This window comes from Rhipicephalus sanguineus, chromosome 1 (genome assembly GCF_013339695.2).
Source record: "Rhipicephalus sanguineus isolate Rsan-2018 chromosome 1, BIME_Rsan_1.4, whole genome shotgun sequence".
Lineage (NCBI taxonomy): Eukaryota > Metazoa > Arthropoda > Arachnida > Ixodida > Ixodidae > Rhipicephalus > Rhipicephalus sanguineus.
This window is the reverse complement of record NC_051176.1, coordinates 131,111,290-131,134,707: the sequence shown is the minus strand read 5'-3', so window position 1 is coordinate 131,134,707 and position 23,418 is coordinate 131,111,290. Positions and strand designations below refer to the sequence as shown.

Genomic DNA, 23,418 nt, shown 5'->3' with positions numbered 1-23,418 from the left:
CTGAGTTCGAGTGAGTCCAGTTGAGGAAAATTTTGGTGAGTCTGAGTCCGAGTGAGCTCTAAGGGTAAAATATATTTCATGAGTAAGTCTGAGTGAGCTCCACATCTTTTGCCGACCTATGGTCGTACTCAGTGGCCGAAGAATGGTGTCACTAAAATGTAAAAAATTTGCTGATGAGGCTTTCGATCTTCCAGTGATTATATTCAATCAGAGGCAAAGGTAATTAGCATTATGGCAGTGATTGCACATTTTGGAACCCACTAGCTAGTGTTTTGCACTTGTGGGTTCAGATCCCAATGGAAACTGAGCATGGTCTACAGGATTTTTTTTTTTTTCGTGGCTGCAGTGCACTCAATAAACTGGCTAGCCCGATGTTACGTCAGCTCACTTGCCGTAGTGTTGCATTTTGTGTTCTCTGTTTGATTATTCTTTTATAGGTGGTAATGGCTACATCAATGACTACCCAACTGGTCGGCTACTTCGTGATGCCAAGCTGTTCGAGATTGGCGCAGGAACTAGTGAAATTCGCCGACTTATCATTGGCCGGACCCTCAACCAGGAGTACAAGTGAGGTCTGATACCATGTTCTGTTGTTCATTACTTTTTCATGCATGTTATATGCTGTTCTGAAGCTGGTGAAAGTGCTGTTATGGCCTTCAGCAGTCAATATTGATGCATTGAATGAAGCGCTTTAAGCAACCATACTTTTATGTAATGCTTGTTCCATTGCTTCTAAACACAATTTTTTAGAATATACAGACTTGCTACATCCACTTTTTTTACAAGTCAGTGTTTGATATTTGTGCGACTTGTTTGGCCATGTAAGTTTTAATGACTTTGTTCACAGTAACATGTATGGCAGATGAGCTCTCTTTTGTTAGAAATATTGTAGATGTGAAATATGATTTTGCATTTAGGCTGACACTGTCAGTGCTTGTCTTCAGCATAATTGAGTATTGCATACCCGGTTCTGAAGTGGTGGATGCAAATATCAAGCTATTTTTCTCTTGAAGTGCTTGCATATTTTGCTTTTGTGACTAACGGCTGGTGTTTTGTGACAGTTGAGATTATGTACACGCCACCCAAGTGGTACCTGATACTAGTATTCTCACTGAAATTTCCATTTACACCTGCATGCAAAAATTTCAGTGTTCACTTTATTCCCGAATACATTATGAGGCAAAGTCACATTTTCCTTACAAGTTTTTGTGTACTTGTATTTATGAGAGTATAAATATTTTCTGAGTCATTTGCTGTAGCAGATCAGCAATTTTGAACCGTGGACCTCCATATGTGATATTTTGACAGTTTTGTAGTACACTGAAATAAGTATGGTGTTCTAAGTGCAACCTCTGTGAGTGTCTTTTGTATCTGAAGCACCGTAGGTTTTTTTCAATTCAGGACAAGTTGTGATAGTGAAGTAAAGTAACTAAGTAACTCCTTGAAATGCTTTTAAAGTGTCTTTATGCGAGAAATATATGAAAATATACAAGGTTCAAATATCACGACATTGTCACATTGGTCATGGCTTCAATGTATTGTTTGCTGCAGAGAATAGTTTGTTCAACTCACAGACAAGATTACTTTGCCTTTAGCCTTTAGGATTTTTCTTTGTAAAATCAGCAAAATGCTAACGGCAGCCACATAGCATGTTCTTAACTACTGTGCATGCTTTCTGGTAGTGTGTATCGGTATTATTGTGTACGTCTGTGTTTTAAGTTCTATTCACTTGTACTGTCTGTGTAATTTTGTGATAATGTGGGTATCTTTTTTGTCTGAGGTGTTCAGAGAGGTACCTGATGTATAGATATCTTCTGAGATAACTTGCTGTTTTGTTGTGGTCGAGTGATCTCTCGCTAGCATGGGAAATCAAGATGAACTGCATTTATGTATTGCTTTGTCTTGCTGCTGCGTAGTAGACTTCTCAAAGAAGCAAAACACTGTGGTTGCCGTTAACATGTCGGTTTCAATTTGTGAGCAAGCTTATGGAGGAGAAAACTCTTGTAGCTTCGTTGTTTAAAGTCTTCATTGTTTCAAATGAAAAACCTCTCGGCACACTCCGGTGACTCTCATTAGTTGTTGCTAAGGTATTCTTGTTGGCCATCATGCCTTCTGTATTAGCCGTTATTGTGCAACTTTATTTCATTTTGGCATTTTTGTGTGGTTTACAATTGTGGTGCAAGCTCAACGACATTAGCTTGATGTGCTCTTGCACTGTGTTCAGCAATCTTTTCGCATGAACGGTTCTCTAAGTTTCTGCTCCATGCTGTAACAATTGAAATTAATCAGCTGCGTTCAGTCTCTCTGCTTGAGTCTCTCTTCAGAGCACAGCAGCCATGTGCGACTATAGTATTTTGCAACACTTCTTGCTAACCCTGCTATGGTAGCTCATGGATGTGTTAGCAGTGTTTTGTTCTGTAGCTTGAGAACGCTTGTTATTGTAGTGAAAAATAAAACACAGTTGGTGTGAATGCATTCATTCACGATGAAAACAGCATGTGGGTACATGGTGTCAACAAACGTTTCACTTCAGTCGAAAGAATGGAACATGTTGGTTTGTAGGAGATTTATTTCAATAAGTTACTGTACAGTGACAAATAAATCTGCGTTCAGCTGAACATTCCGTTGCTGTGTGTAATTAAGCTACTACATGACACTTCCATGCCTTATAAATAGTTTGTTTCTTAGTTAAAGTAGCATGTCAAGCCATAGCAGCATTGGTATCACACTCTTTTTCTCGAAAATGCATTATGTATATGTGCCTTGGTATGCACTGAGGAAAAATTTTGTTCAACTTCAACTGGTTCTTCCGATCGATAGTTTGTCAGTATATACCTGACAATATCAGTGCACATTTCATGTGAATATTTGCCAACAAAAGGATTGGATGACAGCAGAACAATTGGATGACATTTGCAGGAAACAGAAAAATTGCAAGCAGAATAAAATACAGTTAAAAAAAATTAAACCTGCTGTATTTTGCCTTGCTGCAAGAGCACTTAGATATGTGTGGTATCCAGAAGAGATGTTTCACTCAAAAGAAAATAAAAAGAATCAGTATATTGTAAGATATGAAAGGGTATTCTTGTGAACTACCCAACTATCAGACACCCAGTGTAACACAGAGGCATTGAACTCTTATATGGCACTCCTTCCAAAGCAGGAAAACATTAGCTTCCACAATCACCAACAAGCACAATTGTCTTGGAGCGATATACAACGATGGTCACAATGTACTGATGGATGGTCAGTCACCCTTTCAATCTTTTAGCTCATCAGTCTTCAATTGACTTGCTTAAACTTAGCTTATGCCAGTATGCAATGTTCTAATAGCATGTTGTGTGCAATATGCCACAACGTATACCAAACCTCCACAAGCTCGGAAGCACTATTTTGGCAACATAAACCATTTAACTTGGTGGGCTGAAGATTGTTTACAAATTTATTTTTATTCCTTGAAAGCAGCAGAGAGGCTCAATGTTCATAGATAAAAAGAGCTGTGTATTCACTATTTTGACATACCAAACTATGTGACAAACCTTTAGTACTTGCCACATAGTTTACATGCATTATTTTAACAGCTGTATTTATTATTATTAAACAATATTATAAAAATTTGGTAGTTTTCATAACACTGCAGTTATGTGCTTGCTTTACATTTATGGTGTTTAATGGCATTGAGGATATCTAGAGACACACTAATTCTTCATAGTGTGCACTAGCTCTCTTGCCAAGCTTTAAATTGAAGTTTGCTCGGGGATCACAGATCGCAAGCATTTCTTTTGGTACCTTCAATCGGGAAACTGCGATCGTTAGGCACAAATGGCTTTGACTACATCACGTGACTGAGAAGACCTCCACTGATTTGTTGCAAATTGCCTTTCTCTGGCTGGAGGAAACTGTGTAAGCACTTGTTTCTTGGTGCCTCTGGACTTCATGTGCATCACAACATTGTGCTCTCAACAGTGACCTCGTCAGCTTCTTTGTGCAAACTTGAAGGTTAAAGGCACTCCTGGATAGGGGCTCTGTAGACGAACTCATGTTTGTAAAGACTCGCACATTTTCCTTGACGTGCATGAGGGTAAAAAGCACATTCACAGAGACCTTCTCTAACCTTGTGTGGCTCTATAAACATGAATTCGTGTACAGGGGCATTCATCAAAGGTAGTGGCTCTAGAGCAGCTTTGGTGTCATGACAGTGGACATGATAGTCTTGAAGCTGTTGGACTGCTGGATGCGTCCCTTGGGCGCGCCGAACGCGTTGATGGCATTGCCGTAGTCTGGCTGCACAGCATACAACTGATTCTGGACTGGCCGGTGCTCCTGGAGGTCGCTTTTGCGGATGTCACGCCACTCCTCGCCGTGGATCATCTGGTAGGTGGGTGACATGGTGATGTCGGCTGCGCTACTCAGCTTGGTGCCAGGCTTGATCATGCCCGCACCGCTGCCAGCACTGCCCACGCTCCGCGGTGAGTGCTGCTGCTGTTGAGGGCTGGCGCTTCCAGATCTAGTGGTGTTTGTGGCCCAGGAAGGACAGGTCGATAAAAATACTTCACAATTGGTTAGTTGTTCGGGACGCCCAGCGGCGCTGCAGGCATGGCAGGCAAGCGTGCTGGACCCGTCTCGTGTTTACGAATGCATGCTTTGCCAAAATTTTTTAAGTCATTGCATGTGGGACCTGAAACTACGCAGTCCATGTAAAACCATCAGTGCACTTAAGCTTTGTCAAGGTTCCCCTAATTTTCTTAAGCTTCGGTGCACCAGATGCGCTAGTGGAAGGCCCGCCCAGAATTGATGACCATCACACCGTGGCTTCCAAGTTTGGCAAATGCTGTGCACATTTCAGCTTTACTTTGGTGAAGCAAGCAACACAGAAACACCAAAAGGTGTGTGGTGCGCAAACTTACTGTCGGAGAAGTTATAACGTTCTTTGTGAGGTACCTACATTTTTGCCTGCTTGGCATGGTGCTCAACAACACTATTGCCTGTAAACGGGAAACGGGTCCATGCTAGACAGCAAGCACTGCTTCTATCCATTCACACTACATGGCTTTTAGGCTCACGACTAAGTTGTTGGTTGCCAAGAGCCCTGGAAGTTTGAAAGCTGTCATTCCTTGGGGAGATAAGATCGCATTTTGTGCTTGTTTAATTTTGAACTATGATGACTTCTTCAAGTAGTATCAACCAACTAACTAGCCCAGGAACAAGTTATCTTAATATAAGATCACTTTGTAATCAGCTTATTGTATTATGTCCATTAAGAATGTGTGAAGCACTGCCTGATGTTTTCCAAGTGTGGCATTTTCTAAATGTTTTGACATATTTTTGTTTTTTAACAAAGCTTATTGGTTTGGCTGTGCCTCCTTATGATTGAAGTGTTTGAAGATTAATATTGCTCGTGTGGTTAGAATAAAACATGCCCTGGTATATGCTATTGTTATTTGCTTGGCAACCATCAATTAGTCATATACGATGTCTAGTCAACTGAGCATGCCACTGCACTCTGTGACAGCTAGTCCAAGACTGCTTTCCGATTGTTGTAGGTCTCCTAGCAATAGTGTATACTTGCATCATTTTGTGAGAGCTAAATCTTTATGGATTAGACAAACTTTTTTTTCAACAAAACTGTGTTGCTGTGATTTCGCAGGCAGTCCAAGAATACTACAGTTCTATGATGGGCACCAGCCGCTTTTTCTTCTTAAATCTGGTTAGCACAATGTGAAAGTTGTCACAGAGTGCAGCTCATACGATGCAGTGCGGGAAATTGATCACACAGCATGTACTTCACTACAGTAGCAGCCACTATAGCTGAACACCACCAATCTGCACAACCATGCACAATATTCAGAACTATAGCAGTGCGTGCTCCGAGTAGTATACACTGAATGGCTGATGCAGCAGATCTTTTGTGAGTTGTCTGTATTCCTGGCACTACTGTTTAGGGCATCAGTGTAATCGTGGATGCAGCATCAGGGCGATACCAAATATCTTTTCCTTTGGCCTCCTGGTATAATTGATTCTCTTGTCCCCATTATGTGTGAGTTCACTGCAAAGTTGCCTGGAAAGTACAGTAGCTTTAGCCTTGAGTAACACACCTTACTTCACTTTAATACCTAGTTTGTGGGTTTGAAGAGCCATTAAGGAGAAAGCAGTCAAAGTTCTTAATCGAGTACACAGAGCTGTACCTATACATTGCGTTCGAGTGTTGTGTTGTGGAATGAGAGACACTCTATTTACTCTGTGAAAACACTTCATCAGGTGAACACATGGAAAAATTGCATTTCAGTGTCTGTGTATTGCTTGAAAATAATTAGGAAGCCTAGCTAGAAGTATGGTATGGGCCAGCGAGGCGCTGGTCATGGAGATCCAGTGCTTTTCACATTATTATAGTTTCTTTGTCAGCGGACCTGAGTATATCACATAGTAACTTTACTTTGCAAACCTGCAGCTTCTGTTATATGCTGCTTCTTTTTCTTTTTTTTTCCAAGTGCCAGACTACTTGAGCACATTGAATTACTTGGTGCATACACAGCTGTGGCATTGTATATGCGGTCGCTTGTAAATAAAACAATTTAGAAGGTTTGTCATACAGATGATAATATCGACATAGTCGTAAGCCTAATGGTGCCCATTGTGGCATTCTTATCAACTGCAAAATGATAGGAACGGTGTGAATGTAATATGGATGTTTTGAAAGCTATTCCAAGCTACCATTATAACAGCGCGAATAGCTTTTCACACATCCACGGGTTGTGTGCATTTCAAAGTCGTGTGATGGCAGTCTGCCTATTAAGAACCCACGAATCTGATAATATACCTGCCGTATTGCATTAGACATACAGCACTAAAGTAGATAACTGCAAGGTGGATACACGAGTGCTGTGTTTAATGGTACACACCTTACATTCTCTCTGCTGCTCTGGCGGATTGCAACGGATTGCAATCAGATTTCAACGTCATTAAGTGATCACTGAGCAGCATCAATACCCCCTCCCCCTCATCCTTCAAAAAAAAACAAAAAAACTACATATTTCCAGTAACTATTTGGCACATTTAACTCACTTACTGCAAACAGTAGTCTGAAATTCACAATAAGCATACAGGCTATACAGGCTATAGTCATTCACCAGGTACTGAAAAAAAAAAAAAGAAAGCGGCAGGCTCCATGAAACTCCTGTGTATGCCCTTTATGAGAAAACTTCACTTCATGAGCTCTTATCTAAATATCTAATTGAAAAGTCCTTTTGCTGAGCATCGTCAAGTTAGATGAAGTTAGTTTCACTTAAAAGAGAAAGATAAAAGTCTGCAAACTGTAGGCAACGTGTTTTATAGGTAGTATAAGATTATACAAAAAAATGTAAACAGCAAATTTCAAGAAAACGAACATGTTTACAATTTTGTAATATTCTGTAACGTGGCGATAAAACGATATAACAATTCTGTAAACTGCACTCGTTGAGACATTTAAAATTGACGAAATTAATGTGCTAAACACCGCTCGAGAATGTGTCCCTAAACGAGTTTCATGTAGACTGTAATTTAACTTCATGTGTCACACTTGTCAGGTGCCATAGCCTTGAGCGCGTGTGATGAAACGCGATCACTCTCTCCCGTTGCGATTCCTATATGCGAGTGTGGCTCACTGTGTAACTTAGCAGACTATAGTATAGAGCGCTGCGCCAGCACATGGTGGCACCCCGTGGCCACATCTGATCCAAACGCCGCTCTTGATTTATGTCAGCTATTGGCATGCTGTCTGCTGTTCGACGTCAAACAGCAGGCGTCGGCAGCTCCGAAGAGAGTGGGCACAGGCCTCTGTATGAAAAGAGGGTGCCTGGGAAAATAACAACTTCGCGCTCTGTTCGTAAACTCTCTTTGGCGCGCACAACTGCAAGATTTTGCTGAGCTGTTCGTAATAGTGTCTGCTTTCTGCAAGATGTGTGTACTCGCCAAGCCCAAGGGGTGGTTCATGACCCTTTTAACAGAATGTCAGTGTCTTTTTTTCCCCTTCTTTTTAGCGAACAGGCAAACATGACGCTGATTGGTGTCAATGGACATGCCGAGGCTTGCAAAAAGGTATGCGTATTAAGTGCAAGCATGATGAATGATTGCGGGCAAGACTGCACTGAGACGAGTACAGACCTGATCATTGTGCTTGCAGTTAATATCGCTTCCTTCAGAAGACTGGCAAGGCTACTTTGCCTGTTGGTCAGAAATGGACAGACCTAAGACAGTGCAATAGTTCCTGTACACGAAGTGCATGAAGGCAAAAAAAAAAAAAGAAAAGAAAACGAAGTTCCGAATACGACTTCTTAGAACCTGTTAACACGAGGGTATGTTTACTGCGGTGGTCTGTCCGCTCATAAACGCGAATAATTGCGCTCTTTGCACTTAATCATTCTTGATGTTGAGCCTGGACTTAACCATATGTGTGAAATTACTGATTACTTTGTTTGCCTTTTTGATGTATAGAATTTATACAGCACACGTATGAGTAGGACATCTGCACATAACATCGCTTGAGCAATGTTAATTCACGAACCTGTGTGGTGCTAAGCACTTGATAAAATCCACTTCAAAAACGACAATGACTTTTATGAAGCTACAAGGTTTTGGCCTCTTCACTCTTGTGTCAGGTATTTTCACTATGTTCCTGCGCTTTCTTGAAGCATTTCAAAATTTATTTGAAAAAACAGCAGACTTAAGTACTGAAAACCTGTCACCCATAATAAATTTATATAAAATTTTTAAACAATTTCAATAATTTGAATAATTTTTCAAATAAAGTTTATTGCGAGTTCAGTGCTGTGGTGTCTCCTCCTATCTTCTTTTGTCCGTGTCGTAATTTGCGCTGTTTTCAAGATGTTCAAGAACTATCACCAACTAGCCCAGCTATTAATTCTTGTCCATCCAATTACATTCACAAATTTCTGTGATGACAAGTACTTTCACGTGTTTAATATATATAGATGATTTTGACCCACAGATACAAGTTTGTGTTGCTAGTTTCAGGTTGAACACTTGAGTGTCCTTTCAAATTTTATCTATGGTCCTGACATGAGTACTCTGCCAAACATAATGTTTTATACAGAGACCTCAAATTTTTATATCCGATATGCCTATTATTTACATTTTCATGCAGACAATACCTACGCTTCAGACAGAAACAATCTGGCACGGATCTCTTACATGTGATGGGTAGGCGCATCGCGATTCTGTGGGTAGAGCTTAAACTATTCCTTAGGTTAAAACACAGACACGTTTTGCATGACTAACTACGAAACTGTACTATAAGTGTGTGTGTATATATATATATATATATATATATATATATATATATATATATATATATATATATATATATATATATATATATATATATATATATATATCTGTGGATACGTTTCCAGATAGATCTTGACATATGCGACGAGATTAAATCACATGGCACAATTTAAAACGCTCCAACATCTGTTAAACTATTAGCTTATTATTTCTTATTCGACCAAAGCTCGAGTATGCCTGTATTGCCTTGGACCCATACACGAAAAGCAACATAAACAACAATGGAAGAATGCAACGACAGGATATTTGGTCCGCGTGCAATAAATTTTCGACGTACGACTATCCAATTACCTACTGAGGTCAAATTATTTCATGACTTTAATCACATGGAAAAAGAAGTCACAGATGAAATTTATTTCCCTGTTAGTCAAGAACAAACTGGCATGTACTTGACCCATCAATGTTGAAGTCCATTATTGCAAAGACCTACTCGCCAAAATAACCAAAATCTCATTTTAACCCCTATTTTGCCCGAACTATGGTATATAGATACTAATTTTTTTCGGTGCACAATTGATGAATGGAACAACTTGGTTTTGTCACAACTGTATTCGAATTTTGCACATTTTGTGTTCTTATGTTTTGTTTGTTTTATTTTGCTTAATTTTATCTAAGCTGCATGGCTCAGGTATGATTGTGCAGTTGTCTTTTCCGATCTAGAGATGAGTTTCTGTGTGCGTTTTGATGTCAAATTTTGATACTTTCGTTTTACAACGATCATCACATTTTCGTTTTGCGTGCCGTGCAAGCTTGAAGCTGTACAAACAATACGCAAGATGCGCAGGCAAATAGACATACAGAGAGAGACAAAAGCCAGTTCTCTACGACAGAATAATCAGAGCTATTAAGCGCGTCACAAGCGGAGCCAACTGGAACGTCTGGATCACAGAAAGTCTGGATATGGATAATAAATTTTGCATTTCAACCGTGAAGCTCGCTTAGACAACTGGTTGCTGATCGTGGTAGCTTCATGCTATTCCACATAAATGCTTTCGACATTTCTTTTTAAAAAAGTCACAGTTTTGCCTCAAGGGCGAAGCAATGAATGCGGTAGCAAGAAATTGGAATGTCACAGGAAGAACGGCAAGCAGCTAGATAATTGCTGAGCGCTGCTCAAGCACAAAGGACGCAGGAAAAGAAAACACACAAGGCGAGTACGAACTAACAACTGTCACAGCTCGACACTTGCAGCGCGCTGCTCAAACACAAAGAAGGAGGCACGAAAAGAACGCACAGGTATACATAGGACGAGGGCGAACTGTCACAGTTGTTACTTCAACTAACCCCTACTTTGGCTCTTCTAGCTAGCGGATCACTCCTTTCTAAAACGTGGCTGCTGCAGCGAGCAATGTGACCTTCGTGTGGTCTATAGCTTCAACGCAAACTTTGCGGTGAAATCACAAGACGGGCAAAACTCCTCCTCAAGAGATAATCGAGCGAGCACGGTCGACCACGCCCTGTATGTCAAAGTACAAGTCGAAGGCGCACGTCCCAACTCCGGTGAAGCACTAGATAGTTTTAGAATTGGAGACCCAAGAAATTTCCGAGCCGCCAGGACGTATGCGCAGAACGCAAGCCACTATCGGACTCTTGCGCTCGCGTTGTCCCAAGACCTTGGAGCGCCTTCCTTTGGGCGGCAAACAAAACCGCAGAGCGCACTACCTCAAGAGAAGAAAATAAAGACGGCGCTTGGCAGTGGCACATGAAGCCACGGCTCGCGTTCTCTGCGGGCGTCGATTCTGGTCACTAAAACTTCATTTGGCTCTTCGTACATATTCCTGAGGCTAACAATGCAGCGGAAAGGCACTTCTTTGTCCTTATTACTTCTTCTTTACTTCTTTGTCCCTGCAACCATCTGAATATAACTTCATGTCTTCGCGTATCTAGCACACCATCATACTGGTTACACGTTTTGGGTTAGAGCTATTGTTGTGTGCTCATGTGCGGTGAGTTTGCCTTGGGCCTATATATGCATTGGCGTATAAAAAATAAAGCAATTGTTAGTCAGCGCTTGTGTCGTACGTTTCTTTTTTTCGTGGATATCTTGTGCGTTTGCGCTGTAATTTTAGCCTCGGAATTCTGGTCGCGGTGTAACATATATACTGTGATTCTGGTTCGGCCCTCTCGTTTCTTCCCTCCTGTGGCATAAGTCTACAAGAGCCAAAGCGTTACCACTAACTCTCGCCACCACGTGCCACGGGACGCTCTTCTTTCGGCCCTGGTCGACTGGCCACGAGTGGCGTGGCGCTACAACCTCAAAATGGAAAACTAGCGTGGGTCGCCAGCGATACGACGCAAACGTAGCGCGGGCAAGGATGCAGCACGGCCCGTGTCTCGCATAATTTTAATTTCACCACGTGTGGCGTCCCGTGCGTTTCACCCAACGCCGAATGCGTTTGTATTCTGCCGTTAGTATCCTGGAGAACGAATGAGACATGGCGTAATTGTCCAAGGCAGCGTGCTACGGAACGAGGGGGCGCAGGTTCGAAACCTCGATCGAGCGCTTCGGAATATTTCTTCTGAATTATTTTTATTTGTGGCTTTTGTTTATATATACATGTACATATCCGGGACATGACGGCGACGGAAAAAATCCACCGAGAGTGCCCATATATCGCAATATAACGAGAAAGATCAGCGCAGTGGTTATTACAATTGCCTCAATACTGCTAGGGTCCCTCAATACCTTAAAGGGGCCCTGCAACACTTTTCCAAGTAGCCATGGAATGGCTTCATTAAAGGAGCTTATTTCCTCACGAATCGACCACCGTAAAAATTTTTAGAATCCGTCTAGTACGAGCGAAGTTGCAAAAATTTGTCGCACGCTGTAATTGCTTTCTCTCTTCTCTCGTCCTGACGAAAGCGCTGTAAGGTAGACGAAGAATAAAAACAGCGCTAAACACGGGACGAGAAGATGACACATACACGGCGCTGATTTGACAAGCACAGCGCTTGAAGCTAAGCAGGGAGGGGTGGCACGGGGGAAGAAGGTAAGTCACGCGCCTCGTGACCGTGAGCACTTTTTCTTTTTTTTTCTTTGAACGCGCTGCGTACTTTCAGTGCGATCGCGCGCGCGGGCAAGTGATGGCCTGCCGCGGCGGCCGCAGTAACTACCGAGCGCGCCATGTTCAAATCAGCCAATGGCGTGGAATTTGTGTCAGTGACGCCGTAAGCATCACTTTTGTCTAGAGAAGAGGAAGCGATTTTTAGCTGACTGAGAATTTATTGTAAATCCCAGGCCGCGTGCTGCGCTATAATGTTTGGCTCGCGTGTTCTCGGGAGCCTCGACTACCGATCGGCAGCGTTTTCTGACCATGCTGAAAAAGTGTTGCAGGGCATTCAAAGTTAGCTAAAAATCGCTCCCTCTTCTCTATAAATGATGCCATATACTCAAATTACTGCGCCATATACCCAAAGTCTTGGCTGATTAGAGGTGATTGGCTGATTTCAGCATTGTCAGTGGAATAGTTAACCGTGGTCGCCGCAGGATGCCGCCACGTGCCCGCGCCACTTTCTCCGTGGCCCGCGCACGCGTTCGCGATCACACTGAAAGTCAGCAGCGCGTTCGAAGAAAAAGTGCTCAAGGTTATGACGCACACTGATGAAGGGCCGCATCTTCTTGCCCCCTTGTCATCCCCCCCCCCCTGCGTAGCTTTCAGTGCGCTCGCTGGTACGAGAGGAGAGAGAAAGCGCTTGAAGCGTGTGACAAATCCCTGTGACTCCGCTCGTACTTGACGGATTCTAAAAATTTTTGAATGAATACTTACCAACTAGCTCAGCTCTCTGTTACTCCAAAAATTTTTGCATGTGATTCGTGAAGCGTCATGCGCTTATAGTGAGACCATTCCATTATAACTCAGAAAAGTGTTGCAGGACCTTTTTAAAGGTATCGGAGGACTTGCTTCCACGAGTGGCATACAATTTAACATAAAAGGCTGTGAGTAAACGGACACATGAAAATTTGTTAAATTATTTAACCAAAATAGGCAGACGACAATCATAAAAACTAATTGAAGCATTTCGTGAAAGATTACATTTTCATAAAATTCCTATCTGCTTTCAGACTTGCGAAAGAAAGAAAAGTATGATAGTGGTAATTTCTGCAATGTAATGAATTACGGTCAATTTCACCCAGAAAGACTAAATTGAAGTGTCGAAAAATGCGACTGCCACCTCCCTAGCAGGCACTCGCAATAGATTACGACCCAAGCTCTATGAAGTGATATGTATCGCGGCGTAGTGAAGATGCTTGCTTTGCGCTCGCTTGCACATGTCTTTTCGAATCACTTATATGGACACTCCAGGCGAATTTTTGCCGTCGCCGTCATGTTCCGTATAAAGTCCAAATCGATAACATCGCCAGGTGCGTCGTATGTTCTATGTGCGAGTGAAAGCGTGTGAGGACTGTGAAACGCGCCGACCGTCTCCGTCGCGCGAAAGGCGCATGGAGGCGGAAAGGTGCCGGAGCGGGGTTGCGTCTCTCCGGCAGGAAATGCGTACATTGACCGCTCGGGCGTGATCACCCGCGGTCGCGCGCGCCGTATCTTTACAGGGGATCAGCAGACTGGTCATACCTTTGTACGGGTTGTTCTTTCATCGCAAAGTTTGCGTTGAAGCCACAAAGAGCACGAAGGTCGCTTCGCTCGCGGCAGCGGCCGCGTTTCCTTACGCCACCGTTTTGTTCAGTGACATCAGGTAGGATGCTAAAGTAGTTAGCTGTTAGCCTTACTTCGTATAACATTACAATATGTTGCTGCCGCATTGATTGATTCGCCCTTGCGGCGAAACTGGCTTTTTTCCCCTTCGTTTCTGTTGGCTACAACCACTTGTACGCTCATGTATGTTCTACAGGGAGTGTACGTAATATATGTATGCCTGTTTCTACTCAGTCGTACATCAAGCACATACAATGCAGCACAACATAAGCCATGCATAGTGCAGTGTTTGTACAAACATACTATTATTCGCACGAATATATCGTGTCGCAAGAACATTCAAAGGGACACTGAAATCTTCTTTTGGAATATTTTCTAAATTTCCTACGTTCGTACATAATACCTTTGCAATTTATTGCCACCATCCCGATTGATTAGCGTACACACCAAATGACTGAGAGGGGCTGCCTGGTTTGGTAACTGATTGGACTTTCAACTCTAGCCGGTGCGTTTGCATTGCATTAATCCTAATACTAGAGATATCATTGGCGAAGCCGTCTGGCCAATCACTAAAAGCACTGACGAATACAAGGCATTATGAATTCGGCCTCAGCTTTCCTTGACGTAAAAGACATGGCCACAAGTATGGTTTCGACGCGCCAAGATGTCCAGCTCCAACCAGGTTGAATAGGCATACCAGTACAGCATAGCCTGTGTACAGCGTTAACAATGCAAGCCATGGCAGATCGTCAAGCACTCAATCGCGCGTGTCTGATTATGAAGCTCGAAGTGCTGTATTCACGAAATACCTGATTAGTATCTGCTAGCCACAGACTGGCCCTCGCCATTCCACCAATTAATTTTTGCTATATTGCTAGTTCGAAGTGACTCCCTTCTAGGACGGTACTTACTAGACTACTGTTTCATAGCTGTCCTTTTGCGTGGCCGCGATGTGCGAACACCATTCTGTATGACGTTGGTGACACTGTGCACAGAATTTTGTGTGTCCGGGTCATGCTTGTGTGACCAGCACAGATTTGTGCTTTGAGGTTAGATGTGACAAAGGAAACGCATAATTTCCTCGATATTTCTTTAGAATTAGGACGAAAAATGTGGGCCGGATTCAGAAAACCTTCTGTTCTTAAGAAATTTGCAAGTGGTCATGCGGTCCTCGGCAATGACATGTTCGCTGTAAATTTGGTCAGATTTCTTCCCCTCTCCCCGAAAAAAAAAAAAGAAAAACGTCCTGATCAACCATTTGTGCACGAAGTGCCCCTCAAATAGAGGCGGTTTACAGATGTTTCTGTTGTCCTGTTCAAATACTTACGGCTGGAGGTTGCCCTGACCGACCTTGAGGCCCGTCTGCGCGGCCAGTGTGTCGGCCACGTTCTGGGTCGAGTAGAGATGAATGGGCGAGTTGTACACGTTGTGCACGACTTTGGGCCCATCCGCGCCTGGTGTGACGCGCCCGCCGCTGCCACCGCTGGTGGCCACCGAGGCCGGCAGGCCGAAGCACGGCGAATTACTGCCGGATGCCACCTGGTTCACCGTCTCCTGCACCTTCTGCAGCCGCGCGCGCGCAGTAAGGTGTGTGAGTGGCACTGGGAAAAGACGGCGTCAGTGGGGTCGGCAGCAGTTCTGCTCTGCAGTTCTGCAGTTCTGCGTCTAACCAGCCCCTACATATGCAGCAAATACCTCCCAGTATAAGGCCAGAATGCCCTAAATGCCAAAACCCCAGGTGCGACTTAAATCATATGCTGTGGCAGTGTCCCGCGCTAAACGCTAGCTTCGGGTCTCCTGCCACCGAGGAAGACTGGATCAACCACCTCAGGAGCTCCGACAGGGCCCTTCAACATCAGGCCGTCCAGAAGGCCCAAAAGGTGGCTGGCGAGCTCCGACTCCCAGTCCCTACATGGGCGGAGCCACCGGGCCGGCCCCCGTAAGGGGTGCCCAGGCCCCTTCTGCGTCTAATCTATCATGCCAGGGTAACGGGCTCCGTTTGTATCAAAACAGTTTTAATAAGATTGCAGCTCATACAGTAGCTGCTCTGTAGTACGGCAGCTTCTACGGTAGCACGCCACGGCAGTTTTATGCATGCTTTCCCAGTAGTCACCGCGACAGTGGTTTAAATACAATGGTGCAGGTCTAGTCCGGCGTTGATAGGTTAACTAGTAATTACACACTAATAGGACATTTTAAGAGGGGCCTGGGAAAATATATAGGTAGCAAAGAATCGGTAGAGGTTAGCGATATGCACTGGTAAAATACCCTTTGAGCTAGCGCATGGAAAGCTTCAGGAAGTTTGACTCGGAGCTTCCATTGAACGGTGAACATTGAGCCTTAGAAATTTAAGGCTTATTATTATTCGTTTTTAATAGATGATGCTTTGAAACGGAGAAAGCAGAGGAGCTTGTGACGATAGAAGAAAAGTCTGTGCCGCGCAATGTCGAGGTCTGCGAACGCTTTGAGAGTCGAATAGCTTACACTTTGGCGGAATTTAAGAAACCAGTGCCATACATACTCGACGAAGCTCTGGATCGTTCTTGCTGACGGAAGTGCGACTATTACTTTACGGCAGGCTAGTGCGTCCGACAAACAAAAAGGATCATTTCTTCGTGTTCTGCTTGTTGTTGTACTTCGGCATTTATTTGGTCTTTCCATGCAGCTCTGTGTGGCTTAAAGGGACACTAAATTGAAACGTGCTTATTGTCTTTGAGAACGCTATTGTCGTTAATTTCGTGACCATAGGATCTTTATCAGAATGGAAAGTAAAGATTAAAGTCTCAGTTTTTAATTTCGCGATGAAGATCCAGCGCCTGAACCTCAGTAATGACGTAGCTGATTTAAATCTCATATTTTGGCGCATTAACTCAACAATATTTCCTAGAACTTGTCATGTTGTTCCTGGTTCCCTTAGAACACGGTGTAACTCGTATTAGGGATAAATAATTATGCAGGCCCGAGCTGATGCCGTCAAAATCTATGACGTCTGGTGAGAGTTGGTACAGGCATTGGTGTCGCCCCTCCTATATATATATATATATATATATATATATATATATATATATATATATATATATATATATATATATATATATATATATATATATATATATATATATATATATATCGCGCGTTATTAGCATCTTTCGCAGCAAAAGCGGTGCTTCTTGTGTTGTGGAAGGTTCATTTTCGTATAAGGGTTTAATCAATCTTCTCTTCAGTGTTCCTTTAACGCTGCAGCATTGGTACCAATATGGCGGAGAGCACCCATGTACCCAAGCAGTTGTGTTGGCACATTCTATTATAGAGAATATATTTGTTAAATACTGCTTGGCCTCGTGCACTAATATAGGTGCACATTAAATAATCCCAGGTGGTCAAAATGAAACAGTCTGAAGCCCTCCACAACCGCGTGCTTTGAGACTAAATCCCGCTATTCAATAAAGTAGCCGTATGTGTTTTCCCAAATTCCTACTAGTGCACATATGTGTTGACAATGTCACTGGTGGTCCCAGCACATGCCTCGTAGTTCTCTTTCTGCATAAACTACCATCCCAGATCAGTACGGGGACTTTCTAAAAGCTTTCCAAAAAACTTTTGGAAAGTGTGGCAACAAGTTTTCATCCGCAAGCTGGATTAGGGGCAATTAGTCAAGTAATGTTGCGAATTTCGCCCGACCATTGGCACTTCATACTTTCCTTCGCGTATCGGACATTTAGCCCCTCAACAAAATTCTTCGGCCAATCGAACTCCTGGAACGACTGAATGTGCATCTTTTGCACAGAGCGGTGCCACGGGCGCGCGCATCGTATGCGCACGCTATGTGCGAGTAATACAGCACAATACCTTGGCAATTGCTTCAGGGTTGTTGAGGCTGTCGACGGGCATCTTCATGGTGGTGAAGTAGGGCTCTTTCACGTGCCGCAGGTACGATCCGATGGTCACATCACGCCGCGGCTTCGCGGACGGTGTGATCAGGGGAGTAGTCCTGTATGTCTGCGTGAATGCAAAAAGTAAAAAAAAAATGTTGATTGGAATCATGACGAATGATGCAGAACTCAGGGGCGTAGCCAGAAATCTTTTCGGGGAGGGGTCGGACTCGCCCTTTACGCATGTCTGTGTGTATGATCGTATATGTGCGCATATATAGGGTAAGGCGGGGCAAAACGCGACAAAAATCTGAAAATAGTGAATATCTTTTTTTATTTCACTCGTTACCACAAAATGTCAACACAGGAACTTTCTTTTGCGTACAAGGTATGTGCTGCATAAATATGGCCATGCTGTGACGGTTCAAAGTATTATTTTAAAAAGAAACAAAAAATGCACCACATGTCTCATTTTGCCCCAACCTGCGGGGCAAAACGAGACGCTGCGTGAGACAACACGAGACAGCGTGAAAAAATTTTATTCTTTCAGTTCTTGCAGTAGAAGCACTTCAGATTCACTCCGTGGGTCGCCACGCAGTCCACGCATTGAATAAACACAGAACCCGGCGCTGTGCTGCTCCGATACTCCTGAAAAGCATTCAGTGCTTTTTTCGCGTCGTTTTCCTCCCAAGAAAATCTAGATGATATTTTCTTGAACTTCCACACCATCCTTAACAAAAAATATCATATATAATGAGCGTAAATAAATGGTTCATTTAATAAGACACTCTCTAAGGCAATTCAATGCATTTTTTGTCGCGTTTTGCCCCTCTCACATGCCCGAGTACAAAAAAATTTCCCCTTTGGCCCACGGCACCAAATGAAGTAAACTTTTGGTGGCAAGCTAGTAGTATAAAGTAACAACGAAAATGATTACATTATTGTACTGATGCCGGAATAGCTTCATGCACGGATCCGAAAATTTGGCCGAGCAGAATTTCGCCCTTTTTTGGCGGGTCACGAACACACTGACACCAGCCGCGCAATTTTTCCCGCACGAACGCTGTGAGCAATCATCAACTTTTGCACATAAAATGTCGAAAACTACCGGCACCTATCGCTGAAATAGAGAAACAAAGAAAAGATACTTTTTGTATTAGCTGTAGAGGGCGGCAAAGTCAAAATGTCGCGTTTTGCCCCACGTCTCATTCTGCCCCGCGTTACCCTATACACAAACCAAATGCGAAAATTTCGGGGGGAAGGGAAGGGGGACGGTTTGAACCCCTCCCCCACCAAAAAAAAAAAAAGAACCAACCGCTGGCTACGCTACTGGCGGCACTGCTACTAAAAAATTCTGTGCGGAGGAGCTGTGAGTGAACTGTTATATTTTACTGAAAGGGTGTAGCGTTAGGTCATAATAAATCGTGACTTTGTGGCATCCTTACAGGCTCTCTTCTCCTCTTTCGTTCTTTCACCACCGCCCCTTTCCCCTTCTCACGTGCAGGGTCGCCAACCGGAGATTTCCTCTGGTTAACCTCCCTATCTTTCCTTTACCTTTCTCTCTCCCTCTCTCGCAGTGAACATGTACGCACGCAGTTGCGAATGGGCTTGTCAATCATCGTCTTGAATGCAACCGACAGTTACTGAGAAAGGAAAAGTGCCGAAAAACGAAGCCAAGTGGTGGCAGCAGATAAAGAATAGTTCTTGCCCGTCGGCGCTAAATTTCGTAATTACGAAGGAGAAGTTGCGCTGTATCTTTACTGCAACGGATTGACGAATATAACATGACATGCACAAGATGATGCTCAAACTAACAACTGTTTTGTTCACCATCATAAGGCTTAGTTTCACCTGCAAAATGGTAAAGAAGACTCGTAACTAAACTAAGTTCATGGCGTCATGATGTAACTATATTATAGATACCGCACAACTTCGCGTCCTTGATCAGGTATCTACTGTAGCCTGCACGCACCCGTTTGTTTGCTCCACTCTGGCCTCGACGACAGCTATATAACGTTGAAAGGACAATGACTGCAACAACATGATTTAAGCAGCGCACTTAGGGACGAGGACAGAGAAAAGAAGGTGCACAACAATGATGATGAATCCGTACCAACTAGCGCAAGTTTCAATTCTCATGCAGACTGCAACAACAGCCAATAACCTATTGTAGGTTATTGTCTCGAAATATATTTTATTCTTAGCTTCTGATAGCTTAACGGACATTACTCATCATGTGTAGCGCTTTCGCGCACCCTATGGATGAAGATGATGATGATGGGCCTTACTTGGCATGTGTCCACAATTTGGTATGTTTGAATCGGTTCAATTTCTATTACTTCTCTTTTCTTCTATTCCTTTTGGAAAGAGCGGATAGGTCTACGAACATTAGGTGCCTTTTATTTTTATTCGGAAATTTTCTCAACAGCATAAACAAATAAATATATAAATATATAAATGGTGGCCGGTTTCGGTGATGTACGTCGAAAGTACTTGGTGGTTGGTCCCATAGAGCTAGGAATCATAGTCCAGTGGTCTTATGGGATGAGGGTCTACTGTTAGCAGGTAGCGCATTAAGTAACCGCGGGGTCATTAGCTCTTTCTCTCATTGCAGGAAAGTCATTTTTGCTGTTGCATTTAACGTAAATGAAACGAAGCCGAAAGGAGGCATTGACCGAGCTTCGTAATGAAAACATAATGCAATGCCTTCTTTCCCACTAATTTCTGGGTTCTGTATTACCTAAGCTATTTAAAAAAAATCTTGGTTGATTTCTTCCCGAGGCAAAGTAAACCTGGCACGTCTTCCTTTTTATAAAAGCTTCTGCGCGCCCGCGGTAGGCTAGCGGGAGCAGCTTCCAGCCAATGAACCGTGTGTGGCGCCAAAAGTACACGATATAAAACACCTGCAGACGTAACGCGGGAAGCCATTGAAAACGTAGCCCCTACTTTAGCTTTCCAAGTTAGCCCATCAAGGCCGGCGTGAATCGCAAGGGGCCCCGCCCACTCCATCCCCTGTCATCCATTTCATGACGTCTCTGGTTGCAATCCTGGCACTCAACACGTAGCTTGCCAAACGCCTCTGGCCTTTCTTCCCTTGTACCAGGACGGACGCCAGACACTGCTTCGCTCCTCGTCCCATCTGAGACAGCGCTGCTCGCTCGCTGTCTCGACCTGCCACGTGGACTTTAAATCTTTCCGCTTGTTCATCATTCTTCTTCGCCTAGACCCTCAGAATCGCTCGCGTCCAGTCGCGTTTTTCTTTTATCGTCTGGGACGCATCCTGGTAAACAGCGTTCGCTGCCAAGCAGGCGGTGCAGCCATGTTGGTTAGGTTTTGTTTCGAGCCGGCGCTCTGGCGGTTGTCGAGAGACCGCACTGGCCCTCCTCTTTGAGCGCATGCGCTTGCTCGGATCCTAAGCATGCATGTACCGGAAGGCGTAGGTATAGCGTGCACACTCTCCGGATCGCGCACCGTGGTCTCCAGCGCCTCAGCAGCCGCCGCGAGAAACAGGGCCAGGTCAGGTCTTTCTGCTGGCGTCTATCCAGTCCTTGAAGCAGCTGCAGCTATCTTCTCCAGGCTCGCTCTCTCACTCTGTGCCGACGGGTTCCCTCCCTAACTTTAGCACTGGCACACACTGTTTGTGTGTCGTTGCCGGTTGAGGTCGTCTGAAGGCGCGCGCTCCTTCTTCCTCGGTCTGAGCGGCGCCCCGCGACTCGCCTTCAGCTAAACAAAAGCGCCGATAAGTTCCTACCCTGGCAGCAGCTGTCGTGAAAGCCGTACTCTTTTGCTCGGCCGGTTGGTCGCTCCCAATGGAGGAGGAATATGTTGATCCTGGCAAAAGACGACGGGTCCAGTGTCTGGCTGAGAACACTCTCCCTTTTTTCTGCACCCGCTCCTTTCCCTTGCCATGTACGCTGAAAACACGTGTCTTTGGCGCTAAAGTGCCGCAACTTCCCGCTTTCGTGTGCAGTTTTGTGCAACCGGCGCGCTGCTATCTCCGAAAGAGGCGCATTGTTCTGTCCGATTAGGATTTGTGCTGTGTTCTCTATGGCTTACTGCGGAGGAAGGACGTGTGGTGCACGGAGTGGCCAGAACTTTCCCTGCTCCATCCACCTTCCAGTTATCATAGTCGGCCTGAGAAAAAAGTCAGCTTCACCGAGCCGCAACTGCGAACTTTGATGATAAGGGCGCGGTCGCGAGCGCTGGCGCGCGCGCATTCTCGACAGACATCAGTAGACGCCTCGTATAGGCACCGTGCATACGTTAGGGGCCGCCACAGTCGCGCGCGGCCTCCAGCGCCACAGCGGCCACAGCAGCAAACTTGACGGGATATGGGAGCAGACGACGCAAGCGGCAGCAAGCCTCCGCGCCGTGTTCTGCTGCTTCGCTCGACGCGTTTTCGTTTCCGCACGCTCTCAAAAGACGTTAAATTGTTAGCAGCTGCCACAGACCCTTCATGTTAGAGGGTATGCTTCTTTTCGCCAGACCTCGTGCACCCTCAGGGGAACGCGGCAGCATAAAATGCACGAGCAAGGGAAGACGACACGGAGGCTACGGGCTCGTTGAGCGAAACTGCGCGCTGCTTCGTTCACTAAACGATCACAGCTTGTCACCCTCAGGCTAACGTGGCAGCAGACTTGGCGGCTGCTTGAAAGAGACGACAACACCGGCGATTGCATTGCGTTCACTGCGCCGATTTCAACCAGTGCAGCCGAGCGGTCGTCACAGCGGCTGTTAGCTAGCCATGGCACTGCAAAGCGTGTCAATTATTATTACATTTGGGTTCAGAGAGCTACGTGCTATAGATGGTTTCTTCCGAGGAGCTAATCTAAATAAGGGCAGAGAGCTTATCGATCGAAGCAAGGCTGGCGAGGCATGTTCACGGCTTCGTGGAAGAGACGTTGCACGGCGGATCGTCAGTCACGGGGAAGTGCGCACCACAGATGCGAATGAACGCGCCGGGAAGATCCGTGAAAATAATAAAAATAATAAAATTACTTGCGCATCGAAGACAAGCAAACCGCGATCATGGGGCTTGCCTTTAATTAAAAACGTCTACCCGAAATACTCAACTGTGGCAATCACAAAAAATGAAAAAAAGTGAGCGAGTTTGTTTTTTTTTCTCCTTTTGCCAGCTTCATTACAAATAATCTGGAGGAACTTCTGCCTCTACAGTTAGGGCAAAGAGCATCGACGTCGAGCACGTGCTGAGGTTTTTCGGCAGCACTGTGTGCACTTTGTCTGACGTGCTCCGGGCAGAGGCCAGCGACGCGGCATCGCAGTCCCACCTCATATGCTCCTTCCTGCCTCTACTCAAACGCTGAGCTTGTTTGTTTTGAAACGGATTATTTGCTCATTTTTATGTAGGCTCTCAGGCAAGCTGCTGAGTATATACAAGCAGTATGTCGAAGTACCACATCAGGAAGTGGCCGAACTGTCAGCACGCATGTTATTAAACAGAAATGCTTCGACAAATGAGCGTTTCTGCATAATTACTGCGACAAAGGTGTGAAGTAATACCTTTTGACACTTCGTCTTGGCAATGA

The 23,418-nt window shown here is 44.4% G+C and overlaps 2 protein-coding genes across 4 annotated transcripts in view; one reads left to right on the top strand and one right to left on the bottom strand.

Moving 5' to 3' along the window:
- Positions 1-4,071, top strand: part of LOC119398130 (isovaleryl-CoA dehydrogenase, mitochondrial) — a 49,908-nt gene extending 45,837 nt beyond the window's left edge. Inside the window, exon 12 of the mRNA XM_037665331.2 lies at positions 438-4,071. Within this exon, the coding sequence (XP_037521259.1) occupies positions 438-571 (134 nt within the window). The 3' untranslated portion in view covers positions 572-4,071. The remainder of the gene's footprint in view (positions 1-437) is intronic.
- The window catches only part of LOC119398094 (uncharacterized), a 73,372-nt gene continuing 52,505 nt past the window's right edge, over positions 2,552-23,418 (bottom strand). For 2 of the 3 annotated variants that reach the window (XM_037665329.2, XM_037665328.2), the window contains exons 4-6: positions 17,850-17,999; positions 15,328-15,563; positions 2,552-4,507 (exon numbers count right to left, since the gene is read on the bottom strand). In XM_037665329.2, the coding sequence (XP_037521257.1) occupies positions 4,174-4,507; positions 15,328-15,563; positions 17,850-17,999 (720 nt within the window). In that variant the 3' untranslated portion in view covers positions 2,552-4,173. Of the gene's footprint in view, positions 4,508-7,952; positions 8,203-15,327; positions 15,564-17,849; positions 18,000-23,418 lie in introns of those variants that run through there. The other variant, XM_049416461.1, reaches the window with a different exon arrangement.